We start from the raw sequence: 23218 nt of genomic DNA, 5'->3' as shown, positions 1-23218 counted from the left end.
CATTTTCATGAATGAAATAAACAGAAATTACGTCATTCATCCATTGGAATGTGACGCCAGTTATCCATAGCACACTTGAAAGTATTAGAAAATCCCATGAATGGGGAAGATTACTACACTCCCAACCGTAGCCTTTGCCTCCTCATTGCCTTTGGAAATTGATGGGCCTTGTTATGATAATCACCCGCTCTGAATTCATTGTATGGATTATAGTTACGCAGGTGTGTGTCTGTGTTGAAATGCATTTCTCTCTGCTTTGCTTCGAATCAGTTGTGGATTTGACATTCATTACTTTTTTGTTTACTTTTGCATGTTGTTTGAATTTGACTTAACCTTTAATGTAATTTTATTCGTTCTGTCATTTTCGTATTTGTTTAGTATGGTGGAAGTTTGCCAAGGGAGCATTTTGCCACGTGACTGTACGTACATAATATAATGAGGAAGATAATACAGGAAATCATAAAATAATTTGCGTTTTAGAATTCCTAAAATAATTAATATAACCAAACTTTTGTAATTTATTCACGGATGTTTATGCGAAGGAAATATAAACCCGGGTACTGGTAAGAATCTTGTTGCATTATAATGGCAGTGAATAAACCTGGCTAATGGTAATGTGTGGAGGCAGGTGCACTGGAACAGAACTCAGGGTATTCTGAAAGAATTTGTTTCTCGTGTGTGTGTAGAGGAAGCTGCATTGGTATAGATGGCGCTTTGGAATTTCTGCTTTTAAAGTTTAAAACAGTTCATTTTGTTCACTCTCGACGTGGTCCGGAAGTCAAGTAAAGCTGTTGGTTCCATTGCTTAATAACCGCTGGTTCCATGCAACGTAAAAACACCATACAAACAAAATTTTGTAGCTTTTGCTGGAAATGACTATGGCATATTTGTTTCGGTGGAAGGGTCGTTGCATTGCAGTAGGAGTCTTAGAGTCTTATCGAGGTCGTCAAAGGTGTGTTGCTAATTTAGAGGTCTCATTTTCGAAGGAGACAGAATTAAGTAGTAGTGACAAAACTCCTCACGCAATGTTAATTATAGTAATGAGAATTCTAATAATACATTAGTCTTCAGAATGTCGACGAGGAAACGAACTCAAAGCTGAAGGGTATGATGCAACTTGACAGTTCTTGCAATTCTGAACACACTAATTTTTGATACTTTAAGTAACAAGAAATTTTCTTGCAGTTGTGGACTTTTTATCTTTTATATTTTAAGTATTAGGTGGTACAGATGCTTTCATTAATACAAACAGCATTCAGGTAATAGTCGTACTGAAACACACGACGTAAAATACGTTAGAAAGTATGAATATTTTCTTTACATATGTGTATATATGTCGGTGCAAGCTTACGAACGGTAAAGGACTGGAAGAATGTATTCTATATATTTTCAATGTAGCACGAAAGTCTGCGTGCTTGGGAATATCATAAAATCCACGGGACTTGGAACAAGTACTTTCGTAGTTTATTCTACATTTTATTTAAAGTTCACACTGAACTTGAAAATGTAGAATAAACTACGAAAGTAGTCGTTCCAAGTCTCGGGCTTCAATATATATATATATATATATATATATATATATATATATATATATATATATATATATATGTAATACGTGTGCGTGTATTTTTATATTTACGAGTATAGTATGTATTTTTGTGTACATAATATACGCACAGATACGTTCATAACAGGTCCATACGTCTTGTGTCATGTATGAATTCCCAGATTGGGCGTTTTCGCCTTCTGTATAATAGAATTAACGCACGGCAGCGCTTTGCAAACGGCAGGCATGCAATATTTGACACTTTTTCCAGTCCCTTCTTTGACACAGATTTCAAAGATGCATGACAGAGCTGCAGACGATTCCCGATGATTGAGTCTCGATTATTTTCTCCTCTAATCACCTGTTGGTTATCTCGACTCTCTTTAACCTCGTTTGATTTATTAATTTTCTTGTTAACGCTTTTCTCAAACTGATTTTCAAATTAATTTCAAAAGTGGTGGACAGATTTTGTTTTGCTTTTGAAATGAATTGAACTCTCTGACTTTGTTTATCACGGTTTTAAAATAGTTGTTACTATCATTTAATGTCTGTATAACTCGCATTAATATATTTTCATTTGTAAGTGCCTCTTGCCATTCATTGATCTGCCTTTGCGATGATTAGAAGTCCCAAGGATTTCGTGCATTTGAAGGGAAACTGGGTCTTGCATGACTAATTTTATGTGTCAGACCAAGTGAGTCGTTTTAAAGGTAATGACAGGCCGTTTTGATTTAAGTCAATTCCAAGTGGAGTCTTCTTTCTTAGCTTTTATTTATGCTGCACATTTCTCTTAGGATGAAGATCAGTGTAATTGATATTAGTATTGACTATTGACACAAGCACATTTACACATTATAATTTATATTTATAGTACTATATATAGATATGTATGATATAATATGTATAATATACTATTTGAGAAGTATATATATTATATTAAATTATACATATATATTTATATTAATATAAAGATTAATATATTAATAATATATTATATATATATTATAAGATCGATATATATGATATATATATATTATATATATTAATATATATATAGATATATAATATATACTATATATATATATATATATATATATATTATATATATATATATATATATATATATATATATATATATATATATATGATATATATTATTATATATATATATTATATATAATATAAATATATATATGTTATATATCATATATATCTTATATATATTATATATATAATAGATATATATAGGTAGATATATATATATATAATATATATATAATATATATTAATATTTATATATATTTATATTAATTATATATATGTGTGTGTGTGTGTGTGTGTGTGTGTGTGTCGTTGCTGTATATAACCAACAACAAATAGGTGGAAGTTGTTTTAGCAGTCATTAAAGCTTTTTGGCGAAGAGAAAGTCCCCTGGTCGTTAAAAGTCATCTGGTCGTGCCCAACAGAAGATTAGATTCCTCCTTATGGCTTTGTCTTAGAAGTGACATCCTAAGGTTTTGTTTACAAAAAATTGACTTCCGGATGCATTTCGAGACAGCAATTGGCTTATTTATTTATTTATTTTTTTTTTTTAAGCAGAAGGGAACGAATTCCTTTTTTATTTTCTTTTTGGTAGAATAACACCTGGCTGCCTTTTGTGTGTGCTTTTTTTTTTTATTTCAGAAGTTTACATTATATATATACATATTCTACATAATTCCATCAGAAAGAAAAATGATCTGTCGTAAAAACGAAGCATTTCAATTAGGAAACTATTGGTTTTTCCAGAGAACGACATCAGCTGTAAATTCTCTCTCTCTCTCTCTCTCTCTCTCTCTCTTCTCTCTCTCTCTCTCTCTTCTCTCTCTCTCTCTATATATATATATATATATATATATATATATATATATATATATATATATATATATATATATATATATATATATATATATATAGATATATAATATAATTACGCTCTGCGTCAGTATCCTTACCCTCTGTTCAGATAGTTGTCGTAAGAGTTGGAGCATCGATTTCATAAAGTATGGTACATATTCCCATATATGTACGAGGTACATCAACTCGTACTGTAACTATTTTACCGTTTCTTTGTGGAATCGACAATTTTTTTGATGGGAGATACTACTATAGTACAGTATACATACTGTATTGCATACTTATAAATTAAATATATGACCTTGTGTACAATGTATGTATGTATTATATCTTTTAGGTTGAAAGCATATTCATGCTCACAGACATACATGTAACTGCATACAGGTCACTATTACAAGATTCGAGAAGTGTCCGCTAAATGCGCCCGACGTTTTACTGGTACGTTTTCTATGGTATCTTGTGGAGATCGTGACATTATAGAAAACTTGGATATCGCTTGGTATAAGTTTTATTTATTTATTGAGCACGTAGTATATTTTACACATCGCTGTGCTGGTGATATGATGCATATTAGGAGGTAGTAATGCTTCGATGCTCGATATGTTTTTTTTATTGTCTTAATTACAACTTTTGAGCGATAGGAACGCAGTTTATGAAAATGTACAACTCCAATTGAGATTTATGTATCATGTTCATGTTAGTTTTATATATATTCCACACCTAGTTTCTGACGAGTACGTAAATTTGGTGGAAGATTTGTTCCCATTAAATGTGAGCTAGAATAGAGTAGGAAATTATAGCCGTAACCTTCACCAGCACCTTAAGGGTCTACGTATATCGCTCGCAGAACAATTGTATGAATAACTCGAAAACGATTTCTTAAGAAGTTACTTATTTCACCAAAAATACCTTTTGTATTAGAGCTTTGACTCTAAATAACATCCACCCATTATTATGTAACTAATTGATTAAACAAAGACTTGATATATAAAGATGGAAAATTTATAGAGAAACAATAACATTATTATATAAGTGTGATAATTCCCCTTGTGGATGTATTGGTGGTAGTTCAGTTCATTTATTTCTTTCTAATGACCAGGAATTAGCAGGGGAAGGCCCACTTAATTGGGATGCTATGGAGTGATGTAGGTCCGTGTATCTCCTAGCCAGACTCAGCTTGTACACTGCTTTTTTTTATTATTATTATTCTCAATACGTCCCTTTTGCAGTCTTTCTGCTTAGCTGTCCAACTTCTTCAACTTTATATTTTACGTATCGCATCATATTTAAGGACGAAGCTTTCGGTGGTCAGGTTTAATTGCTTAATATTGTGTTGAATAATGATAATGGACCAAAGTAAATTCCCCCTTCTCTTATGAGAACGCTATGGACACTTACATATTCCGGTTAAGCAACGGTCTCAAGATAATGCCTTTAAGCTAAGCTTCACAAGTCTCTGGCTCTCTCCTGCTGTGGTTATTGTGACAAAATTTTGTGAATCGGTCATTGCTTCATTTTGAAATTCAGTGGTAGGGTTGCTTGCGTCAACGTTAACAGTCTAAAACTCAAACTAATGCTCGGATGATAACTGTCTAGTTAGAGTTGTCGTATTTTAAAGTTTATGAAAAAATAAAGAAATGGCGGCAGATTCGGCAAATTTACTATCATTAAGGTTGGGTAAGATACGGTTATAGTTTGAGGGCGGCTTCTAACTACTGGAGTATAAATCAGCCTTGCTTTTTTTTTTTTTTTTTTTTTTCGTGTATCATTTTAAGTCTGCAAGAGAAAAAAAGGGGTTATCGTTATATACGCTATCTTGTTTATCAGACTGTAATTAGGTCTTGAATGGAACAATTATCTTGAATCTTATATTTCCCTTTTCACTATCGCTTGTCTTCTGCGGTCTTCCGTTTGAATAGTCCTCTCACTGTTCTCCGTGCAAAGTATCCTAATAACTTGATTATGCAATATACAATTAAGGGCCATTATCCCTTTCGCTTATTGTTTATTCCTCACGACAACCATATCAAAAAGGAATAGATGAATTATAAATGCTTCGTAGTTTATGGTGACTCTCTCTCTCTCTCTCTCTCTCTCTCTCTCTCTCTCTCTCTCTCTCTCTCTCTCTCTCTCTCTCTCTCTCTCTCTCTCTCTCGAAATTTTTGGAACGAGAGAGACTTGAAATTGGGGGAAAAGTTTGCATATGCTATTGTGGCCAGGAAAGTCACTTTTCAACCAAAGGTTACTCACATGGTCCTAGGTTGATCGTAGGGGTGAAAGATCTTATAATGCTGTCAGTTTTTCTTAGTTGAACTAATTCTGTAGTAGTTTGTTGTGAATATTATTTTGATTTTGATTGGATTTGTGTCGTTCTATTTTTTAGTCATAAAAGGCTGTATCTGCCATTTTTATCGCTTCACGTACGAGTCATATGCTATTAATTACTTTCATTGAGCAAGCACCCTCGGTACTACCACGGGACGTTGATGCTATCCTGTTTAGCTTAACCTAATGCAGACATACTACCCAACATTGTGTGCATGTATATATATTATATTTATATAGTATATATATATATATATATATATATATATATATATATATATATATATATATAATGAATGGCATTGTCGCTTCTAGAAAGTCGGATCTTTAATAAAAAGAGTATGGCCAGCAGAAACTTCAGCATTTTTTCGTTAAAACTTTATTTTCATCGAACGCCTACGTTTTCGGGATACAAATACCATCTTCAGGGCTAAAAACAAGGAAAAATGTATAGAATTTTAATTTTTCCTTGTTTTTAGCCCTGAAGATGGGATTTGTATCCCGAAACGTAGGCGTTCGATGAAAATAAAGTTTTAACGAAAAAATGCTGAAGTTTCTGCTGGCCATACTCTTTTTATTTATATATATATATATATATATATATATATATATAATATATATATACATGCATACATATATAAACACATACACACATATGTATATGTAATATATATTTATTTATATATTATGTTCGTGAGAGAGAGAGAGAGAGAGAGAGAGAGAGAGAGAGAGAGAGAGAGAGAGAGAGAGAGAGAGAACTGCGGCCGAGTCTCCCTGTTGTGCGTTCAGCTGAAATACCTCTTAGTAGGATGTGATTAATTGTCATCCGTTTGGCAATATTTATATTAGGAAGTAACAAAGTTTGCAAGAAGGATGTTGGAAACAAAAGAAGCCCCCAAGTATTAATTCATCTTTCATTCCAAAGTGTTTTTTTTATTTGTCTGATGGCTATTATCTACAGCTTTTTGTCTTTGGAATTTTACAATTTCATATTTTATTCTTCTTTTCAGATTTTGGCTTCTAGTGCTCTTAACCTTGAAGTTTTAGTTTTTGTTTGGTTTGTTCGTGTCATTCTTTTTTATACATATATTTTATGTGTCATTGTTGTTTTGACTACATATTTGCCTTTTGTAATTTTTGTGATTCGGTTATTTTATATGCCCTTGAATTTTTTTTTTTATTTTATAAGTATTGTAATTTTGGTTTTAAACTCCATCTGTCCACCACTTTTGTATGGAGGGTTCGAGACTGGAGGATTGCAACTCATTCAACCCTTAAGTTTCTTTGGACGTCATTTCTGTGGCAAAGAGAGACCTTTATGCTATAAATAATCGAATGATAGAATGACCAGACATGATATGTAGAAGCATATCTGGAAAATTATGCAGTGCTTGCTACTAAGGGCGCACAGAATATATATTAGCTCCTGAGGAATCGAATAGACAGGCAGACGAGAGAGAGAGAGAGAGAGAGAGAGAGAGAGAGAGAGAGAGAGAGAGAGAGAGAGAGAGAGAGAGAGGGAGGAGAGGATTGTTCGTTGGTCGGTCGGTGGGTCGCGTTGGGGAAATTAATTGCTGTATAGAAAAAGAGAAGATGCAACCCAATAGCTATTTTCATAATACCAATTAAGGCCTTAATGACTGATCACAGGCGTGCACAAAAAGTCAGTCGGCGCCGTAACTCTCTTACTACACCACTTTTACTATGGAGAGACGGGACATTGTGCGGCAGTTAAATATCCTTATTGAGCCCTATCCAAAAAAAGGAAAGGAGGTAAAGACAAAGACAAAAGCGACGTTAGAAAGGAAGGAAAGGAGATGCAGTAAAATCCAAGAAATTCTATAGAAATGTTTCTTGAAGAGAGGATTAAAAAAGATGTAAGTTCTCTTGACAGTCGAAATAACCTTTGACCAGTAAAACAGGGGCTTCCGTTGAATAAACATTTTATTGAAAGTACAGTAGGGTTTAATAGGTAGGATTTTTTTTATCTCCTTATTTTAGGATAGGGTATCACCATTCTGAAGTTATTAAAAAAAGTTAAATATTATTTAATAGTTGTCTGTTTTGTCGTGAATAAATGTATTTTACTGTAAGGAAAAGTTGTTTGATGAGTTCATCGTCTTAGTTTTACGAATAAGACTACGTATATGTGTCTTTGTGTATTTATTATGTTTATTAATAGTAATATATTTTTATAACCGAGAATTTAACTGCAATTTCTTCATTTTACATGCATCCATGCGTGTGTACAGTTGTCTTAATTCTTATTAAGATCGTATTTCACTCTCTTTTGAAATAGTATATCTTGGATAATGGAAAGTTAACAGGTAATTGGCTCTGAAGTTGTCAAAATTGTGCTGATTATGAAAACAGCTTCGTAATTACAGGTGATAAAGCATTGCATCAAAACGACATTAGAGGTAATCAAACATTACAAAAACCTGTGTATTACATAAACTGGTTTGCTGTATCTGACTGGACTAGTATGAAACACGAAGACTGTCTCCGACCTTGACTGTCTTTGAATGGCGTCCAGTTTTTTTTCTTTCTTTTTTTGCATTTTCCAATTATTGTCGAGGATCCTGTGCTTACGGGAGCGTTAAATAATTGCCTCGGTATCCATTATTTGCTTTGATTCACACCTTCCTGCCAGAGCAGCGCCTCCACTTAAATTCTTCCGATAAGATATTTGTTACGTCACGTTTGTCACAGATACGGTGATGTCATGTACGTGACTTTTATTACAGGATTCCATTTCTGGTGACTTTTGCGTTTGGCTTTTTTTTCTTCTATGGATAGCAATGATTTAGGTGTTGGATATCGTGGTGATGTTTAGTGGCACTTCCGCTGTCCAGACGTTTTGCATTTTGCACTGAAGAAGGAATATGAAATTTCTCTCTCTCTCTCTCTCTCTCTCTCTCTCTCTCTCTCTCTCTCTCTCTCTCTCTCTCTCCTCCGTTTATTTTCTTTGGAGTTTGAGAGTGGATGGGGAACTATCCCGTAAGGAATTTTTCCCGATTCAACATCCCAGTTTGCGCAGTGATTACTAACTTTAAAAGTTGTAGTTAATTGTTCATAACTTGTACAGCATTTATAAAAACAAGCCCTTTCGGTCAGCCTCTTGAGATTGGCTTTACTTTATACCAAGTAAACGGTGTGATAAATCCAAGAACTAACAGTACATTTTATTTTTACTTTCGAACTTCCCTAAAAGGTAGGAGAGTGGATGTTGCAGCATAATGGCTGGCGTCAGACTGCATGCGCCGAGGTGTTGAATGTGTCAGCGTTGCAGCAATGTTGCTGAAGAAACTACGACAGCTCCCAGCCTTCAAGACATTCTTATGCCATAGGATTTTTTCCCCTCCTTCTGCTAGGCTTTAGTTGCATGTCATTTAGCTTTGCACTTCTAGAACTGTTATTATGTACGTCAGAAGTTCAAGTAAAGATGCGATATATTACCACAGGTACGCTATTCTCATTTGCATTTTAATACATTTTTTATATATGTATTGATTTTTTTCTTTTTGATTAGTGAGATCTCTTCTTTATTGTATTTTTTTTTACCTTAGCATACTTTCTTATGAGCGCCATATTCTTTTGAAGATTGAATTTAAAGTCCGTAGCCTCTGTGGGCTTGTTCGATATGAATAGGTTTCATCATTTGAATAATAATAATAATTTTGCTAGTTTTCTTAATTTCGTCCTTGTTGTAACTTTTACATATTATTATTATTATTATTATTATTATTATTATTTATTATTATTATTATATTATTATAATTATTATTATATAATTATTATTATTATTATTTTTATTTTATTATTATATTTTTATTTTTATTATTATTATTATTATTATTATTATTATTATTATTATTTATTATTATTATTATTATTATTATTATTATTATTATTGATGATTTTAATCTGTATACCGGAAACATGCTACAATAAGTATTTGTGACCAGCATCTTTTACTGTTATTTTAGGTCCATTTTTTATCCACTGAAGCTCCCTAATGTCCTTGCGCTCATGTTGCATAAGAATAGGGATAGTGTTGAACTAATTTATGCGTAGATCCATCAGCTTTTTGTCGAGAGATTTCATTGTCATCGCTTGTGCAACAGATTGTCTGTGATAGCGTATATGCGTTTGATTTATGCACCGTAGGAGGAAGCTTCTTTGTGTATTTTAAGAATTCTTTTTGGATTTTGTTGAAAACATTTGCTTGTGTTTGCATGCTTTAGGAATTATGAACGTGCGTTTTGTAAGTAGGCAGCATGCAGGTTTTTGTTTTTATTGTGAAAAGCTAAAATTACTTTATTTTTTTTTCTATGAAAGTCAACTATTCTCTTGCATTAGAAGACAGATCTTTGTAAGAAGACCAATTTTCAAGGTTCTCTGAAGCAGGGCCGACACTTCTGTCAAAATTTTTCAGATATATATTTTGTAGAAATGTTTTATACTCTTCCGACGTTTCATGGAAGTTTTGTTTTTATAGGCTAAAGGTCACCTTGAGCCCGAATGTTGAGACGTCGTAAAAAACTTGGGTGACGGAATTGCATGTTTCTCTGTCTGATTGCTTGAAAAGATTTCTTTTGAGGACGTGAAGCGCAGCGTCCAGTGACGCACGTTCTCTCTCTCTCTCTCTCTCTCTCTCTCTCTCTCTCTCTCTCTCTCTCTCTCTCTCTCTCTCTCTCCTCGACGCTGGTCTCTTTAGGAATGAAATCATGGGATTAGGATAAATCTTAAAGAGAGTGGGCATAGTCCCAAGCATTCCGGAGAGTGTTGTACTTACAATTTTGGTCGGCGAATTTTTTTTTTTATTTTTTTTATTTTTTGTAAGATTCTATGGAAGAATTAGATATTAATTTTATTAAAAAGAAGTACATAGGCTTAACTGGAACTCCTATGTCCCCGATTCTGAAACGAATTTTCTATGTTATTCCCAGGAAAATTTTGAAGATCTAAGATATAATTTAGTCCCAAGACGACATAGTACTAAAGTGAGCCTCTGAATTGTCACCACTAGAAAAGATTCTCAAGGTGTACTTGTCAGGTGCGGAAAAGTCGTATGAAATGAGTAAGCTGGGGAATGCGCAAGGTGCAGATTCTTCTGCACCGTGACTGATAAATTGTTTATTTAGGGATATCATTTGTACATTGGATCATAACTTAAACGTCATGGATTTATTGTTTCTTTTACCGACTTTCTGGAAACACACTTAGATGCCGTAGTAACATTCTGGATACGATGGTTCTTAAGTTGAATTCTAGATAGATTTATTTCTTCGGTAAAATTCTGGATATGGTGGTTCTTTGACTGATTCTTAAGGAAAATGTTTGTCATATCTTGAAAACAGTTTCTTCAGTAATTTCCAGTGTTTTATCTCTAGAGTAATTGCCTTGATGTAAAGATTCTTTAGTAAATTCTTATTTACGTACTTAGGAAATTTTCGGAATGTTTTTCTCAAACGATTTACAGGAAATTTTCGGAATGTTTTTCTCAAACGATTTACTAAGTATATTGGTTCTGGCAAATTATTTGGAGCGATATCTGGCAGGAGATGAGAGACAGGTTTATTCTCAAGTCATATTGCAAGATGTCAGGCAAGTTAGTTCTCAAGTTATGTGGCAGAAGGTGAGGCAGGATATTTCTCATGTTATGTGGCAGGAGATGAAACAGGTTTATTTTCAAGTCATGTTACAAGAGTTCAGGTAGGTTATTTCTCAAGTTATGTGGCAGGAGGCAATGCAGGCTTGTTCTCAAGTTACCTGGCAGAAATGATTGCTTGCAGATTATGGCTTGGCGGTGATTTAATAATTATAAAAAAAATCCAATGGGCTTATGAACCTTCCAAAAGATTGATTCCAATTACATTAAAAGTTCCTTGGTGCTAATTCCTAGAGTGTCTTATCCATGTAACCACAACCGTTGTGGTTTATCTATGTTTTGAGTTCGTACATGTGTCCACAATATATATTCTAGTTACATTCCTTACTTTAGTCATAATTTAATAAATGGAAAGCGAATCTGGCATCTGTGCATCAACCAAAGTTAAAATTTTGCCAAGGTAACCAAAGCTGTTCATGAACGTACTTAGGTTACAACCCGTTCCAGGTAGTGTTATGGATGGCCACATGGCCTTGATTACCATCAACAGAGGACACTGTAGTGCTATTTTTAGTTTTCTGTAAAATAAAACTATTAAGATGGCTATTTGTCTGTCCGTCTGCACTTTTTCTCTCTGCCCTCAGATCTTAAAAATTACTGAGACTAGAGGGCAGCACGTTGGTATGTTGATCATCCACCCTCCAATCATCAAACATACCAAATTGCTGCCCTCTAGCCTCAGTAGTTTCTAATTTATTTAAGGTTAAGGTCAGCCATGATCGTGTGTCTGGCCCCGCTATAAGTGCCAACAACTCAGGCCACCGCCAGGCCTTGGCTGAAAGATTCATGGGCCATGCCTGAGAGTTTCATACAACTTATGTGCTGTACAGAAAAATTGATTGTGCCGAAGAATCTTCGGGGCATTTTTTTTACTTGTTTAAATATTATATGATATATATATATATATATATATATATATATATATATATATATATATATATATATATGATATATATATATATATATATCATCCTATATTGAGGCAGTGAGTATTTGTAGCAATTGCATAAAGTAATATCATCAGCATCGTCATTGATTCAAATACCGCATTAGACAAGAGGCCCCAGAGAAATTCCGCCAATAATTTCTTGACTGTGTTTTCATTCCACAGATTTCGTTTTCAGCCTCCGGTATCATTGTTCCCATCCAAGTAGGTCTTGGTTCCCCTACGTTTTTAGAGCTCTCTGGGGGCCAGTTGGCACTATCGCGACTATTCTTTCGTGGATGGTGCTAAGGGCAAATCCATATTCCCATTATCATCTCCGTGCGGAACTTGTTAAGTTTTCGATATGGTATAATTGCTTCCTCTGCCCTTCCATATGATCCCTAATATTCTTGTTCCAAGTTTATTCGTCCTTAATGCATACTTTCATAGTCATTCCACGATTCACGTCTGTACAGCAATACAGATGTCACTAGGCCAATGTATTGCCATACTTTCATGTGGAGTTTGTATTTTGATTTCCAATTCTTATTTAGGTTGCCCATTGTTTGATTCGCTTTTTTCAGATTTTCACTAAATTTAAATTCGGGAGAACCTGTGATGGATATCATTTCACCTGAATAGTCGAATGACAAAACCTCGTCAATCTTTTTTTTCACCTACTAGTTAATTCTTCGTTTGGTGGTTTACTCTGCTACTCTTATTAGTTTTTTTAATCATATTCTAGATTTTTCTCCAGTCTTATTTCTCAAACACACAATGTATTCTGATAGGCAAGCTTCATAAGTTTTGTGGTGATATCCTGATTTAATTAAAAAGCTTCCTTTGCGTATTTTAATTGATCAAATTTCTATATTTACTGCAATCTAAACCGCGTCATCCATCCCCAACCCCTTTTAATTAGTTTCCTTTTTCTGATATTGTTATTGATTCATTCTTCCTATGAGGTATTTTACTGTTTTTTTTTTTCAGCCCATGGATTTGTCTTTACAATATTAAAGTGAGTTATGTTAACACCAGTGCCATTTCTCGGAATAAATGTCTGTCAGCATCATCAGGGTTGTTTTCAGATACTTTGTTTTATCTATAATCCTGCTTTGTTTAACTTCACTATCTAAATTAGCACGTTCTGCTTTACGTTTTTCATATACATCCTGCAGTTGTTCTGCTAGACCCTTTTGTGTTTCCTGTTAAGGACAACTATTGAGATGGCCATTTGTCTGTCCGTACGCACTTTTTCTGTCCGCCATCAGATCTTAGAACTGCTGAGGGTAGAGCGCTGCAAATTGGTATGTTGATCATCCACCCTCCAATCATTAAACATTCCAAATTGCAGCCCTCTAGCCTCAGTAGTTTTTAGATTTGATTTTAGGTTAAAGTTAGCCATGATGGTGCGTTACTTGGAGAGAGAGTGAGAGACTAATTTACCGGAACGGTGGTGATTTTGATCTTTTTATAATCTTCCATGGTATTCTTGTCATCCCTTTCACCTATGCGACTTATAGTAAGCATCACCATGACCATCGTGCCGTTAATGCAATTGATAGATAATGAGTGAGATTATGGACATGCTTTCGCACCATTTTTCAATCACCATCATCACGAGCTAAATTAAGCGTAAAACCGGCTTATTACCTGCACCACTTCCTTTAGACTGTATATTAAAACGATGCCATTTTTGTCTCCGGACGTTTCATACGCCTGACTGTCGGCGAAAAGCATCCTCTCCGTGTACCATTATCGTACTGCGTGTAGGAACGAGACACGGGACGGCACGCGTTAACGAGCGCCTTTCGACGTGACGGCAAGCTTGCATAATGCAAAGGGCCGCCTCAGAAGTAGTACTTTCTTGCCGGAGGGGGTTGTGCCAAAGATGGGGGAGGGAGAGGGAGAGGTCGTGACTGCAGGCGCTCTCACGGGTGGAGTGCGATCGTTTGCGTCGAACTACACGTCAATATATTCGTATATATATACATATATCTTTTTTGAAGCGCACGCACGCGCACACACACACACACACACTATATATATATGTATATATATATATATATATATATATATATATATATATATATATATATATATATTAAAATGTATTGTGTGTGTGTGTGTGAAGCGTAAAGAGAGACAGACAGGCCGACTGCAGTTTCAATTTTTGTGATATTATTAAAGATAGATTACTTATTTTCAGTCAAGGCCGTAAAGGATAACATAATTATTAGCGCAATTTTTAGCATCGTCTTTTTTCGTTACTGGCGAAAATGATGATGAGTTATGATTATTATGTGGTTATTATTATTATGGCATCTCCCCCAGATTTTTCATAAAAGTGGAACCAAAAAAAACATAGGATCCCATCATTGTTTCTTATTTCGTTGTGGCCACTGGTATAGCAGACAAGGATGTAATGTTTACAGTATATTGCCCGGAAGAAAAAAGAAAAGAACAACCATTGTGCGTACTGGATCGGCCAATAGCACTTTCACAGCCATTAGAAAACACTGTGGCTTATGTTAGTTCCATTTTCGGCTTTCATTGCGGTAAAAAAAAAAAAAAAAAAAAAAAAAAAAAAATAAAAAAAAAAAAAAAAAAAAAAAAAAAAAAAAAAAAAAAAAAGGAAATAAATTTGAGGGAAAAGGTCTGTTTTGGAGCAGTAATTTGTAGTGTCGACATGAAAAAGAGATTTAGTTGCTTTTGTATTATCGATATTGTAGTGTCATTTTTGATATTGTTGAATGCGGTCAACAATTTCAGTTGAATTTATCCTTTTTTTATTATTTCATTTTATACTTTTATTCACAGTGGGGACGCGCTCATACTATTAATAAGTAGTTATATTATTATTATTATTATTATTATTATTATTATTATTATTATTATTATTATTATTATTATTATGCAAGTTAATCTAGAGTATATACAATGCATTTGTGTCTTTTTATGACACCATCCAAAGGAATATGTTTTCATTGAATTCAGATGAATGTAAGGAATAAGTAACGGTAATAGATTATTAAAATTACATTCTAAAGAAGTATTTCTTTTAAACAATGACTTCAAATGTAGAAACCTCAGATGTATAGGTATTTTATCATCGTTCCTAGGGAGCGCTGGTGTGACAGACACACACACACACACACACAACTGACTGCGTCATTTATGGCTTATTGAGCGCGTGATTTATGGATGACATCAGGCGGTTGCAGTCACATTCGATTTCATCCTTAGTTTCATGCGCGGAGAGTGACTGGATGTGATCGACTCTCTCTCTCTCTCTCTCTCTCTCTCTCTAGGAATTGCATACTACGTAATAGTTGTGCTGGCTTACGTGGTCGACCCATTCCTCTCTCTCTCTCTCTCTCTCTCTCTCTCTCCTCTCTCTCTCTTCTCTCTCTCTCTCTAGGAATTACTTAATAATTGTGCTTGATTTTGTGATCGTTTATTCTCTCTCTCTCTCTCTCTCTCTCTCTCTCTCTCTCTCTCTCTCTCTCTCTCTGGGAATTGCATATTACGTGATCGTTTTGCTGGCTTTCGTGTTTATGGGTAAACAGTTGAAATCATGCTTGCACAATTTTATATGTGTAATATGTCTACAATGCTAGCACACTTTTTTAGTGTTTACACAATCCTAGCACAATTTTTTAGTATGTACACAATCCTAGCACAATTTCTTAGTAAGTACACAATCCTAGAACATTCTTTTAGTATGTACACAATCCTAGCACAGTTTTTTAGTATGCACACATTCCTAGCACAATTTTTTAGTATGTACACAGTCCTAGCACAATCTTTTAGTATGTTCACAGTCCTAGCACAATGTCGTAGGATGTACAGAGTCCTAGCGAAGTGTTATACTATGTACACAATCCTAGCACGGATGTTTAGTATGTACACAGTCCTAGCGAAGTGGTTTAGTATGTACACATTACTATTACAATTTTTTAAGTCTGTACACAGAATTAGCAACATTTTTTTTATTACACATTCATAGCACATTTTTTAGAATATATGTACAATCCTAGCACAATTTTTAAAGAATGTACACAATCCAAGCACAATGTTTTAGTATTTGTAATTGAATACATGAATACGTTGTTGCCGCCAAATACTTGCTGTATGCTTGTGTGATATGTCCATTCTCTTTAATTAGGTCACCAAAAGACAGAAATATACCTGTGTAACGCGCATGTGTTTGCTTGATCATACGCTATAAAAACAAACTGGAAAGGCTTGAATTGAATTCATATATGATATTTTGTACTTATACGAAGAGTATGATGTAATAATGTCTCTGGTTACACGAGTTATCATTTTTTAGGACCCGTTTTATTTTATTTTCTTGACTGCGTCACATTATTACCAGAAAATCTGCACTATATATCACATTTTCCTTCTCTCTCTCTCTCTCTCTCTCTCTCTCTCTCTCTCTCTCTCTCTCTCTCTACTCCACCGCTACATAAAAAGGACGAGAATAGAATCATGCTCGGTTGACCGACATGAGAAAGTGATTGCAAATATCGACCGATGCTCCCGGACAGGAATGTTTGTGTGTGTGTGTTTCTGCGTCGCAGTTTTGTGTTATGTTTGTTTGTTTGCATGTATGTATGTATGTATGCAGTCCGTCCGCTTTCTTAGGGTTCTTGATAGACATTCAGAGGTCATAAACCGGAGAATTTCTTCTCAGGATGTCACATCTTTCAAAAACTGTTTTGACATTGGACGTTCTGGGGTTGTGTACGGGTCTTGGAAATTATTCTTACAACTCATTTCCTTTTTTCGTATCATGCATACATTTTCCCAGATTGCTGGCATTGTTTGTGTGCGTGTGTGTGTTTGTGAAAGAGAGACGGAGAGGAAGAGTTTTTCTTACGATAGTTGTGGACTAGCCTAACTACAGACAATCTGAACTGACTTAACGGTATCCGTATTTGCAACGAAATTTTTGTGTGCAGTACATTTATGTGCGTTATTTATTTAATATATATTTTATATATACGTATATATCATTTATCTATTTTTAGTTCTGTTCAAATTTATTACAGCGTCAATAACCTGCATGTTGTGACGCCAGTTTTAATAGGCATGATCAATTAATCATATATATATATATATATATATATATATATATATATATATATCTATATATATATCTATATATATATATCTATATATATGATATATGTATATATATATATATATATATATATATATCTATAATATATATATATATATATATATATATAATCTATAGATATAGATATATATCTATATATATCATATATATATATATATATATATATATATATATATAGATATATATATATATATATATATATATATATATATATATATATATAGATATATATATATTATATTATATAATATATATATATATATATATATCTATATATATATATATATATATCTATCTATATATCTATATATCTCTATATATATATATATATATATATATATATATATATATAAAATCTCTGCTATCGTGACGTGAGTTAAATTCTCTATTGTAGACCATTATGCAAAAGGGGTCTATGATGTGGGGTTATAGAATACTCTGCAGGTTAGCTTCGGAAAATAACGTTAAAGAAACTCTTCTAGATGTGAAATTTCAACAGATTTATGAGCATAATAAGATCAAGATAACACAATTCGTGAATAAAACTGCACTCCAGATATTGTAATGAGAGAGAGAGAGAGAGAGCACTTAACTATATACTCCGCCCGTCACGAATCAAGACCACTGATTTATAGATATAGGTCGAAGTTTCCGCCAGCACTTTCCAGTGAAACCTCATCTCTTAAGTGAGTTCATTACACGCACTTTGACAAGCATGGAAGCAGGTTGGTAAGTCAAGTTATCGAAAACCCACGGAGGGATGATGGATGAGGAATTAAGTAGGGGAAGAACGTGATGGATTTGTCGGAGTGTCTTCCTCCTCGTTCGTGGGAAAATCATTCTGTCTGTTCTCGTGACGCCTTTATTTGTGATTTGTAACTTGGTTGTTTTGCGTTATTAAAATCCAAGATGTGTCAACGTTCATGGCAAAAGAAAACTTAGAAGACCAATAACCCTCTTCTTTGGATCTGCGCAGATTCAGCCCTTCGAAAATGAACTGATTTATTCCCTTGTTCAAGGGCGAATTTCCTTGAATGATAACTTTGTTCATTTCCGTGAATGATAACTTTGTTCAGGGGCTGAATTTCCTCCAATGATAACTTTGTTCAGGAGCTGAATTTTCTTTAATTATAAGTGCGTTCAAGGGCTGACCGGCTAGAATGATAACTTTTTCAAGGGTTAAATGTCCTTGAACAATAATTTCGTTCAGGGGCTGAATTTCCTTGAACGATGTTCAAGGGATGAATTTCCTCCAATGATAACTTTGTTTTGTTCAAGGGCTGGATTTTCTTGAATGATAACTTTTTTCATGGTCTGAATTTCCTTGAATGATAACTTTGTTCTTGGGGGTGAATTTCCTTGAATGATAACTTAGTTCAAGTGCTAAGTATCCTTGAATGTTACTTTTTCAAGTGATTAAGAAATCTTGTACCCGAAAGAAGTAACTAGGTTAGCGGATATGATTTTCCCTTCAAGAGATAGATAGATAGATATATAGATACCTAGTTCCTTTTTTATTATTATATTTACATATTTCTTGTGCTTGGTTTTAGAGATCAAAATTTCTTCTTTGTTACGATTGAAAGAGTGTATCTGCAGTTAATTTCATATCGAATGGGATTACTGCATGACATTTCATTATAGTGTTCTCATATACTGACTCAGTTTATGCTGTTAACGAGAATCTGTGTTAGTGTTTATTCCATCGGTTATTGTTATTAGGTATATATAGCTGTGGGTGTTACAGATTTGTGGTATTTTGATATATTTAGTTTTTATACTTTATTTTTCCTTTATATTTTGTTTGTTAATATTTTCTTTATATATGGATATTTTATTTTGTGGAATGGTGCTTGTTTAGTTGTTTGCTGTTTTGGCAGCTTCACATAACGTCTGCATTAGTGACCTCAGTCTTAATTATAACCCAGTGTGTATTTTGTTAGTCATAAATGGCCATTAATTAGATCAAGGCTCTGCAGGTTACCCTTGTTGCTGTTGCTCTGTTACAATTCACGTTTTTGTCCTGTTTGTGTATTGTGTCGTTCTGCCCTTGAAGGAAGAAAGCGGAAAAAGCGGTGAAAGTGAATTGAAAGACCTTTACTTCTCAGCGTAGACAGGTTTTCCGTTACTTGAGGAAATGTCGGCGAATTGTTGTGTATTTGTGTCCAGTTGACTTGTTTATTGTTGCTGGTTTTTCACCCAGTGGTGCATTGCTTGGAAGGCCTTGATAATTAACGGTCGTATTTTGATTTTGTTGCAGTGGTATTTAGATAATAGGATATTAGAAATGGCCTTGAGAGGTGGTTTTTTGTCAAAGACAGTAGAAGTTGTGATTAACTACAGAAGAAGACGTAGACTTACCTATGCAACAGTTTCCGTATCCGTAGATGCAGGAAGAGGTAGGCGTGCCTCCGGCGCCTCGACACGCCCCATCGAGCATGCAAACACCCAGCCGCCCTTCCCCGCCCTCGCACTCCCCGTCAACACCCACTGTGATCATCCTGAAGAAGCGATCCAGCGTGAACCCTGAAGCCAGTCCAACTGGATGAGTTGCGGGGGACCACTGATTATAGGGAGGCTTAGTCTAAGGACCCTCTGGCGGGTCTTTGCCAGTCGATCACTTTATAGAGAATTTCACTAAATCAAAAGTCACTAACCGTTTAGGTTCTTAAATATTGTTTATTTTATATTGAGGGATAGTTTTAGTGCAGGTGAGGGATATATGGTTTAACAAATAAATGACGTTTATTTGCTGTTGATTAATATGTCATAGTTTATATGCTAAATATGTTTGGTGCTCACAGTACACTACAATGCACTACTTACATCGGGGTTGTCTGAGGTCATTGATTGTTAGGAGGTCGTGTGGGGCTTGCAGGACAGCTGGGTCCTCGGCCAGCGTCGTGGGTGCGGGGAAAGGAGGAGGAGGAGGAGGAGGAGGAGGCTGAATTGTGGGAGAGGAAGACGGAGGGGTCGCTCGAGGGGGAGGTCCCTCCACTTGCTGGCTCTCCTCCAGCTGGTTATGGAATGGGGCGTCTCTCTCCTGACTCCCCTGGCTGATGATGTGGGTCGTCCGCGGAATCTGAATTTGTTGGACGTTGTACCTTTGAGGCCTCTGGGTTTGGGTGGTCTCAGGGGCCGTCAGTGTCAGTTGGGGCTCGTTGGTCACCCACCAACGTAAGGTTCTGTCGGTGTCCTCGGCGTTGGTGTCCTTTTTAGGGTGATTTCCGTTGACCTCTTGTAGGACCTGCAGCGGCCACCTCAGTAAGCCCCTTTCGCTGTCGCTCTTCCAGGGGCCTCTGGTGTCGTAGGGCCTTTTGTTGAGTAGCTGTTGGTTTCTCTGACTGAACCTCCTTCGAAGGGGCCTCACGAATGCCTTCCCCTGGACCGTCCCTCTGGAGGTAGGGGAAATGCTGGGGGTCACGGGGAGGTAAGAAACTTGAAGAGGACTGTTGAGGGTGTCGGCAGGGGCTGGGGAAGTGGTGAACGCCAGAGGTTCCTCCTCGTCAGCGTCGTCTGCGAGTGGTGGCAGACGACTCTCTTGCACAGCAATGATGGTTGTGGTTATTGCTGGAGACCCGAGGTGTCTGTCGTTACCCCTTCGTCTGTAGTGTGGGGAGGACGGACTTTGCCTCTCGGAGAGGGCGCTGCTGGAGGTGAGGCAAATGGCGAAGAAGAAGACAGCCGTTGCAGTCCACACCCAGCGCCACCCGCCTATCGCTCCTGTGCCCTTGGGGATTTCACTGAGATGCAGCATGTTTGTATAGTTCAGTTATTCATTGGCTTGACTGAACACTTGGATTTATTGCCACTTGTCACTTGTGAAATTCATGATCTGATTTTTAAAATTTAGCTCTCGTTTTGAGATGTCGGGATTTTCACAGTTCACTGCACGCAAATTTCAAGTCTTGCACACAACATCACCTCCTTCGCGTTGAGTTTATGAATTGTTATGTTATATGACTTCGGAATTTATAATTCAATACTTTTTAGTAATTGACAGAAAATTGCAGTTATTCAGTCGACGCTTAACGTTCCAGTTGGTGCACTTGTAGCTGCTCTCACTGAAAAAGAAGGAAAAGTCCGTTTAATTAAGCTATGAAAAATATATCGTCAATTGATCAATGTACATAGTGTAAGGTTTATTCATTCTTTTACTATAAGGGTTAGGGTAACAATACAATAGACTGTAAGGGTATTCTCTCCTTTCCCTACCTTTCGAGTTAGTTTCTTCGATACAGTGTTTTATGATTTTGTAAATTGTGAGTGTTTTTTTTTAATGTATTCTCTTGCTTAATACTTTATATAATTTCTGTATCGCGTAACATTGCTAATAAGTTTCAGTTGGTATAAATGGGTTGCGTCATTGATTTCGCCGTTTGATTTATTCCTCGTAAACAAATTTAGAGTTCTGCCCCCCCCCCCCCCCCCCTCCGCCGCCCCCTCCCGTCCTCTGGTCATGACATCGTTTTGCTTACTAAAGTACGCTAAACACAATAATATCAGCATCAGTATACCTCATGGAGTGCATAGTGCAAGATCTTTCTCCGTCTTTGTCACTCCCGATGATTATATGGTTGTAATATGTGATCCAGCTATGAAACCAGGGAATTTGAAGTCAGCCAGTCGAAAAGTCATACACTCTCCGTCTCCCTCCGTTATAGAAAGTACTTTTTGTTATGCACGACTTGAACCTCCCCTTGTCATGGGATAATGATTTTCCCAGCCAGTCCGAAAGTGTTACGAAAATTCGTCTAGGTAAAAGTGACGTGAATCGCCGTTGTGAGCCGGAAGGCGTTGCTAATGGGCGGTCCGTGTGGGGGCCTTTGCACGGAGCTGTTTTACTGAATGGCTTATCGTAGATGGTAGATTTGCATACTGCTGGTGTGGATGTATGATTCTTAGCTTGGGATATATATATATATATATATATATATATATATATATATATATATATATATATATATATATATATATATATATATATATATATATATATATATATATATATATATATATATATATTTATATATATATATATATATATATATATATATATATATATATATATATATATATATATATATATAAGCCTCTCTCTCTCTCTCTCTCTCTCTCTCTCTCTCTCTCTCTCTCTCTCTCTCTCTCTCTCTATATATTATATATATATATATATATATATATATATATATATATATATATATATATATATATATATATATTATATTCATGTAATATATAGAATATGTGTTGTGTTTGTTCTTTTGGTCCGTTCGTGAACCTACTCGTTAGTTTTGAATAACATTGTTTTGGGTGTCAAGTATGTCGACTCCCGAAAATCACGCGCGGGCCGTTTAGTGTGACACAAGTATCATCATATAATAACTCATTCACCTCTGCTTGAACTCCGTTGTCGTCATTATTTCCCCGGCTCCTTTCCACCCCTCTGTATTCCCCCATCCCCGTTTTTCATGTTTATCCGAGTTCTGTAAGAGTAGTTGTTGTTGTTGTCATCGCTTTCCGTATGAGGAAGAGTTGTTTCTTTATTAGATTTCACGCCACGTCGAGCGCTCTTCCGCGGAACGAAGGTTTTCACATTATTCTCTCTCCCTCTTTCATCTGCTTGTAACTGCCAAAACTTGTGAATAGATGTATCATAGTGTAGGTTCATCGCATAGAATAAAATTCACTAAACAGAAT

The 23218-nt window shown here is 35.3% G+C and overlaps 2 protein-coding genes across 3 annotated transcripts in view; one reads left to right on the top strand and one right to left on the bottom strand.

The window, feature by feature from the left end:
- The window catches only part of LOC135195037 (BLOC-1-related complex subunit 5-like), a 579421-nt gene that overhangs the window by 361748 nt on the left and 194455 nt on the right, over positions 1 to 23218 (top strand).
- LOC135195036 (uncharacterized) overlaps positions 1 to 23218 on the bottom strand; it is a 116245-nt gene that overhangs the window by 19694 nt on the left and 73333 nt on the right. For both annotated transcript variants that reach the window (XM_064221357.1, XM_064221356.1), the window contains exons 2-3: positions 20345 to 21582; positions 19880 to 20044 (exon numbers count right to left, since the gene is read on the bottom strand). In XM_064221357.1, coding sequence (XP_064077427.1) covers positions 19880 to 20044; positions 20345 to 21275 — 1096 coding nt within the window. In that variant the 5' untranslated portion in view covers positions 21276 to 21582. The remainder of the gene's footprint in view (positions 1 to 19879; positions 20045 to 20344; positions 21583 to 23218) is intronic.

This window comes from Macrobrachium nipponense, chromosome 15 (assembly GCF_015104395.2).
Source record: "Macrobrachium nipponense isolate FS-2020 chromosome 15, ASM1510439v2, whole genome shotgun sequence".
Classification (NCBI taxonomy): domain Eukaryota; kingdom Metazoa; phylum Arthropoda; class Malacostraca; order Decapoda; family Palaemonidae; genus Macrobrachium; species Macrobrachium nipponense.
The sequence above is the reverse complement of the archived record's forward strand: the minus strand, read 5'-3'. Positions and strand labels throughout refer to the sequence as shown.